At 51.7% G+C, this 6,853-nt stretch overlaps 1 protein-coding gene across 1 annotated transcript; it reads left to right on the forward strand.

Annotated features, from left to right (window-relative positions):
* The first annotated feature begins 887 nt into the window (after positions 1-887).
* Positions 888-6,592, forward strand: EDN2 (endothelin 2). Its single transcript, XM_080567330.1, has 5 exons — positions 888-1,137; positions 1,388-1,532; positions 2,706-2,825; positions 3,580-3,684; positions 4,435-6,592. Exons 1-5 carry the CDS (start codon positions 1,074-1,076, stop codon positions 4,544-4,546), a joined length of 546 nt encoding a protein of 181 aa, XP_080423456.1. The 5' UTR covers positions 888-1,073; the 3' UTR covers positions 4,547-6,592.
* The last annotated feature ends 261 nt before the right edge of the window (positions 6,593-6,853 follow it).

The following is a 6,853-nucleotide window of genomic DNA, read 5'->3' on the forward strand; positions in this document are numbered from 1 at the left end:
CAAAATCAGGCAGCAGTCAGGCAGTTTTACTGCAGACAATCCTAATTGCTCAACCCAGCAAAAGACTTTAAACTGATTTGGTAAAAAAAGAGTGAGAAGGAAAGCAGAGACTGTAAATTTCATTTAAGAGATGTACCTTACTAAACGGAGTAACAATTTAACCTGAAGTTTACTTGGCTTGAATTACGCTTACTGTACCCGGGTTCAATCAGCCTTCCCGTGCGGAGCAGTTTAGCCTGCTGATTTCTGCCTTTGCACTTAGATTTTGGGGTTTGGGGCATTTGTTTTTTTTTTTTTTGCCATGCCCGGAGGAGGAGCAACGCGGAGCTGCAGGAACGACGGTGACCCTCTGCGGGGACACGGCCGGGGGCGGCCCCACGCGTGGGGCAGGGAGCGGCGGGCTCCCACGGCGCTGCGCGCACCCCTCCCGCTCCATCTGCCGGCCGCGGCTGCACACTGCGGCCCGCCCGTACTGCTGCCGGCAGCGTGGGCAGCAGCAAACCCCACTGGGGGCGCCCCCCACGGGGGGGAAAAACCTGCGCGCAGCCGCCTGCACGCGCCGTACCCACGCATCAAGCAGCCCCCGCCGCCTCCCCGCGTGGGAATTCGCCCCGCACCGTCCCCATCCCCACGCTGCCCCTCGGGACGGGGCGGCCCACGCGTGTTTCTGGCAGCTGGGGGGGGGAGCGGCGGGGCTGGCGGCGTGCCGGGGGGGGGGTTGGAGCGGGGCGGGAGGTGGACGAGGGCGGCCCCGGGGGCCGCCACCGCCCCCCCGCCCCCCCCCCCCCCCCCCACGCGTGCCCGGGTCCCGCTGCGTTCCCCCGCGGCCGTTTCACGCGGCGGGGCGGAGCGCGGCCGTGACGCGGCGGCGGCGGGGCTATAAAGCACCTGCCGGGAGCCCGCTGCCTCCAGACGCGTCGCGGCGGCTCCGGGAGAAGCAGCGTGGGGCAGGAGGACAGGGGAAAAACAGAAGGGGGGAAAAAAAAAAATTTGGAGGAAAAAAAAAAATTAATTTAGAAATCCTCCAAGTCTCTCTCCTGCCAGCTCAGCCCATTCCTGCGAGTCCCGCGGCCATGCCCAGCCACCCCGCCGGTGCCGTGCTGCTGGCGCTCGCCCTCTGCATCCTTCTGGAAGATGGTGAGCCTGGGATGGGGAGCGGGGCAGGAGGGGGCCCCGTGGGGGGCTTTGCGTGGCGGCTCCGCTGCGCCCCAGCTGCCGGGGTTATGCAAGTCCTCGGTGAGCCCGAGCAGCCGGGCTGCACCTCTTGCTTGCATATTGAAATCGCCCTAATGCTTGCCGGGGGTGTAATTGCAGAGGTGTAATTGCAACGGGTGCTCCGGTGCTCCACACCAAGCCGGCAACTCATCCCTTCCTCCTCCTGCTGCAGGTATGGGCCAGCCTCCTCTGGAGTCCCACCTCGCCGCGGCCAGCGCAGCGCACCTGAGGACCAAGCGATGTTCGTGCAACAGCTGGCTGGATAAAGAGTGCATTTACTTCTGTCACCTGGATATTATCTGGGTCAACACACCTGGGTAAGTCTGCGAATAGTTCTTTTTGGGGGGATGGCTCTGTGGATGAGTGACGGGGCTTTCTGATCCAGGATGGGCTTTGGTTAGAGGAGGGTGAGAAAGGGTCCCAGCCCCGTGAGGTTCTTGCAGCACCTGCACTGCAGAGCATTGTGAGTTCAGCCCTTCCCAACTTGTGGAAAGGGACAAGCTGTGCTTCTGCTCAGGAGTTTCAGCATAACCCACAGGCGAGGGGGATGAAAGCACAGGGCGCTGCCTCCCCATGGCTTTATCTTTATTTGAGATTTGTACCTCTGCAAGGCAAAAGCAATACTAAGATGTTATAACTGCAAGACAGATAAGTTACTTTACCCTCTCGCAAACTGTAACCCTGCCTGCTGCCTGCCAGCATTGTTAATGAGACAGTGGTGGGTTGGCACTAAAGTCCCGTGGCTGCCAAGTCCTGCCCTCAAGAATGCTAAAGCAGCTTTCTGTGCAGTTTCAGACCAATGGCCAACGCTTTGTAGCAAAACACATGTACTCAGGTGTGGTTATAATCATGCTTGCTAACGTGCAATTACAACTCACTGCTTGCTCGGTGAATAGTTTCAATCACTGCCAATCCTAAACCCTCTGGGAGGGTAGATTGTGATCAGAGATGGAGTGGGAATGCACACATGCTAACAGCTCTGAAAGCACGCTGTGAGCAGAAGAACCTGTTATGGCTCCAAGACATCTTGATTTGTACTATGTCCTGTGCGTAAAAAACTTCTGGGAGAGGGACAGCCTTGACTTCTCCATGCTTGAGAAATTGGCCACTCGCTGCCGGAGTGGCTGGTGAGCTGAGGCAGCCGCGCTCCTCGTGCTCTTCATCACCCTAATCGTCTGCCAGCTCGCCCAGCCCAGCCCGTGCAGCAGCCCTTGTGCAGGCGCTCGGGTGCTGCAGCAAGGAGAGAAAATGCCACTTGCAACCCAGCACACGCTGGCACAGCAATCTCCTTGGGAGGGGTAGGGTAAACAGTAGGTGGGAGAGGAGCTGGAGTTTAAAGGCTTTAAATTATCAGTGGCCTTTTCACCTTATGTCTATAGATGAGTCTTTTATTATCATGATGTTGGCTTGGCTGCCACCCAAGACTACGTTATAAACCTGGTGGCTAATAAAAAGTTAGTTGCGTAGCTGATTTCTCTTGTTTTCAACAGACACACCGCTCCCTATGGCTTGGGAAGCCCGCCAAGGCGGCGCAAGAGGTCGCTCAGCAGGTGCGAGTGCTCGCACTCGAGGGACAGCATCTGTACCAACTTCTGCCAGCCGAAACCCGGGTGAGTTGAGGGGGTCCTGGGGATGCTCCTGGGGGCTGCTCAGCGAGGGTGCAAACGGGCGGCTGAAGGTTGGAGCTACAGGAGCTCTCCTGCCTCCCTGCAGCTCTTTGCAAACAGCTGGAACTTGTCTAGTGGCTTTCATACCCCTCCCAAGAAGCCCTGGCAAAGTGTCACCAGGGTGTTTTTGTTGTACAATAGTCTCTTTACTAGCTGATATGAAGCAATGTTACTCCATCCCTCCTGGTGCCAGCAAGCTGAGGAAGTGCTGGGTGTGCTGGTGGGAAGGGAGGCGCTGGCAGCACGCTGGGAGAGGGGCGAGTCGGGGGCGTGAAGCTGCTTTGGGATGCCACTGTCTCCTCTGAGCTGGGACTCGAAGTCAAATACCTTCTGTAGCATGCTGTGTCTATCGTGCACACTCTCACTGGTCTCACTGCAGCCAGCAGTATAGAGTGCATCCTCTGTGGGAGTGGGGGGGGGAGGAGCGAAGTTATTGTAGAGATGTCATTAATTTCTTATCAAAGCAATAGTTGAAACCCCCAGTCATTAAATATGACGATGAATTGAGCAAGGTCTGACAAAAGAGGATAGCAGTAAACGTGAGCTATAAATAACTCAAATAGCTGCAATTAACCCTTCAAAAATATGCGTTGAGCTGTCTTAGGCTGTCACTGGTGACGTTAGAGCAGCATTCCCCCTGTCCCTGCTGTAGCATGGCTGCGTGCCTGTGGCTTACGCATCTCTTCTTGCTCCTTAGGTACCGCCAGAGTCTGAAGCTCCCAGCAAGCTCTGGAGCATCGATGAAGGCTCCGCAAAGCGATGATAGGAAGCCTTCCCCTCACGGCCTGCTGAGAGCTCTCAGGTAAGCGTGACATTTAAACCCACTCTGAATTTATCTCATAAGTGCTTGAAAATCTGGGGCTACGACCCCAGTAGTTGCTACTTGGATTTTACTTGGCTTCCCCCTCCTCCTTCCCTTTAAATTAGCGGACTTGACCATTTCTGCTGTGTAGAACTGAAGGTTAACAGCTGAGGGAACCTTTTTTATTTTTTTATTTTTTTGCCTCCTCCCGCACTAGAGGAATACTCCATAATATAATTCTTGATTGGAGTGGGAAGTTCCTCTGATAAGGGATGGGTGGTGTATAAGAAGAGAGAGAGGTATGTCATCCCATAAGAAAATGGTTTATTGAGTAGCAGCTTCAGATCAAAGCTCTTCTTACATCCCATCACTGAACTGTGGAACTCAGTGCTGGAAGAGATCATGGATTCCAGAAGTGTAAAGGAATTAAAGGGTGCTGGTAAATTCAAGGTGGATTGTTCCATTGGTGGCAGTTAAATCAGATGCAATGGGAACAATATTTGAAAGGCAGATCTGGGAAAGCCCCAGCTGGGCCATCCCAGCTGAAAAAAGGGGTATTGGGCTGTGGCTTAATACAGCTGCAGCTAGAAATTTCCACTCTTCTTTCCCCCTTCTTCTGACCCACAAAAACAAAAAACAGAAACAACAACAAAAAAATGCCGACTGGTTGGCAAAAAGCATAATATAGCCTGTTGCTGAGAATTGGGAAAATGGACTGGAGAATGAACCTCTTGTCTCTTCTGCTCACAGGGATCTTGCTGTTTCCAGCCTGCAGTTCAGCAAGCAGCAGCGCTATTCTCAGAGGAACGCTCAGCCAACAGTTTTGCCTTGGAAGAAAAGCATCTGGAAGAAGAAGAGATAAGGAACAGGTGCAAACCAAGTTCGCCAGAAGAATCTGGAGTCCTGTGGGTGCCGCTAACTCCGCTGTTGGTAGTTAGAGCTGAAGGAAAGGCCATGAGCAGAGGGGGGAAGAAGTGGAAGTCTCCATGCTGCTGTTGCGTGAACGAGTACTGCATGCACTCCAGAGACTGTCATAAAGGGAAATCAGTGTCTCTCTATACAGTCATAGATGTGTCATGGAGCTGAATTGTGCCTTTTTGGATCAGGCAAGGGTCTTACTGGTAGAGTACTTGCTTAACTCTGCACTGGAGTCCTAGGCAGGCGGTCAGCCCACTCTGGGAGGTCAAATCACTTCCAAACCAAACAGCTCTGGGCAGTCTGGACCTGGCAGCACTGAACGCCCGTATCGCTGGCCTGGTCTGCCCTGCCTTTGGACCAAATTTGAGCATGGTTCCAGCTTGGCCCCCTTCAGACATGGTCTGGTAGATGGGCGTAAGCTGCTTCCAGCGTGGCCTGCCTCTGGGCCCACCTTTGCACTTTTTTCTCTTCTCAGACAGTGCAATGTGCATATGAATGAGACTCCCATGGTAAAACAGCTCCCAGTTTATATAAAAAGGTATATCATCTCGAAGCCTGAAAGCCAACTGGGTGGTCAGTGGCATTCTTTGGCTGAGAAGTTCACTGAAGGGCCATCCTACAGTGGCTCTTCAGGCGGATGATAGCTTGCTTCCACTGGAGCTTGCACCAAACCCAAGCACGGCCCCTGCCACCAGCAGAGCGGCGTCTGGGGGGGAGGCTCACGCAGAACCAAATTTCATTGGCAGCTTCTGGCCCTGCCATGCAAGAGCCCTGTGCATGGAGCCCCGTGGAGCCCTGGGGAGGGAGGGTCCGAGGCAGAGATGAGCTGCTGGTCTGGGTGGGGTCCGTGCTGTGAACCTGGCTCATTCACTGGGATGTACTCTTAGTGGGGCAGAGCTCCTCCAGCTCTTCACCCCATATCCCAGCTTGCTTTCAGCTCTGCCTGAAAGGAAGGGCTTGGGGCAGAGAAGATGGGTGGTGGGGAAATGGCACGCAAAGGCTTGCTTGCTGCTTTGCTTAGATCAGGTTTCTGAGTCAGACCCTATGTAACAAATAACCAGTATATGGATAGCATGTCACTATGAGAAGTGTAACCAGAATAGGCAAGAGGCAGCCAGGTGGGATTAACAAGGAGAAAAGGATCAGTAGGAAGAGAACATAGCACTGTCTGCACGGCTTTAGAAGAAAGGGTTGGACTTAAACCCATGCCAAAATTATGGATGCTTCCCCAGGGCAGCACTGTGATGCTGGCTCGGAGGAGGGAAGGAATAATTTGGAATTAACACTGAGCCCAGAACCTAGAAACCCATACTCTAGGCAAACAGTCTCAAGGCTCTGGAACTGTATTGCAAATGCACTTTTGCTTGCCTGGGCAGATTAACTTCTGTTATAAATTGTGGCTGCAACTGTCATCTGGTTAGTGCAGATAAATAATTACTGTCCTGGATCCACTGTTGGGTCCCCCTTGCTGCCCAGTCCAGTATTACACATGAGCATTTAAAAAGACTGCTTGAAGTTGGTGATGGACCAAAATCTGTGGTTGTTGCAAGTGTAGTCCCATTGGACATACAAAATACTTCCTTGATTTTGCTTTAAGCCCTAGAGAGGGGAGCAAAACGAGACCAATTGATTGTATTGTAAATGAAACAACAGTCTAATCATTTGGTCCCCAAAGCTGCAGTGAAACTTTTTTCTATTTGACCTTCTGAAGGTTTGAGTCATTTGGAAAAAAAAATTTAAAAAATCCTGAAAGGGTTTGTTCCAAAGGAAACTTTGCACATGGTTTAATGTGAGCCTAGTAATTTAAAATAAAACTACTGCTGTAAAGTACTATGTATATCTCCTTATGTGCATAATGTCTCATCTTTAAGTGACTGATTGCACACCTGCCATATGTAGCATCCTGACATCTGTATATTTATTTAAATCTATTGATTTTTAGATGGTAATTTGCAAAGTTTAATTTGTAATAAATAATGACAAAACTCAATATGATTTTTCTTTCTTATCCGATGGTTGGGTGGTGGTGAATGAAAAACAATAACAAAAAAATCACAAATGGACAAAAGCACCATTACAGAGGATGGGACAGCAGAGCTGGGGGAGAAAGCGGATGCTGTGCATTCTTGTGAATGGTCCTGAAGAAATTTTGTTCTCTGCAAGTCCTTTCATCTAACTTAAAAATCCCTTTACTTAAAAGAAATGCCTTGTTCCGCTCCAGATGGGAATATAGATGTGAAATGATCCTGAG

Source organism: Anser brachyrhynchus, assembly GCF_964034855.1.
Source record: "Anser brachyrhynchus genome assembly, chromosome: 24".
In the NCBI taxonomy this organism is placed as follows: Eukaryota; Metazoa; Chordata; class Aves; order Anseriformes; family Anatidae; genus Anser; species Anser brachyrhynchus.

Bases quoted from the DNA above. Each gene is read 5' to 3' on its own strand.
- EDN2 (XM_080567330.1), top strand. From the start codon at position 1,074: ATGCCCAGCCACCCCGCCGGTGCCGTGCTGCTGGCGCTCGCCCTCTGC. The intron at 1,138-1,387 runs GTGAGCCTGGGA...CTCCTGCTGCAG, and splicing joins CTGCATCCTTCTGGAAGATG to GTATGGGCCAGCCTCCTCTG. The intron at 3,685-4,434 runs GTAAGCGTGACA...TTCTGCTCACAG, and splicing joins GGCCTGCTGAGAGCTCTCAG to GGATCTTGCTGTTTCCAGCC.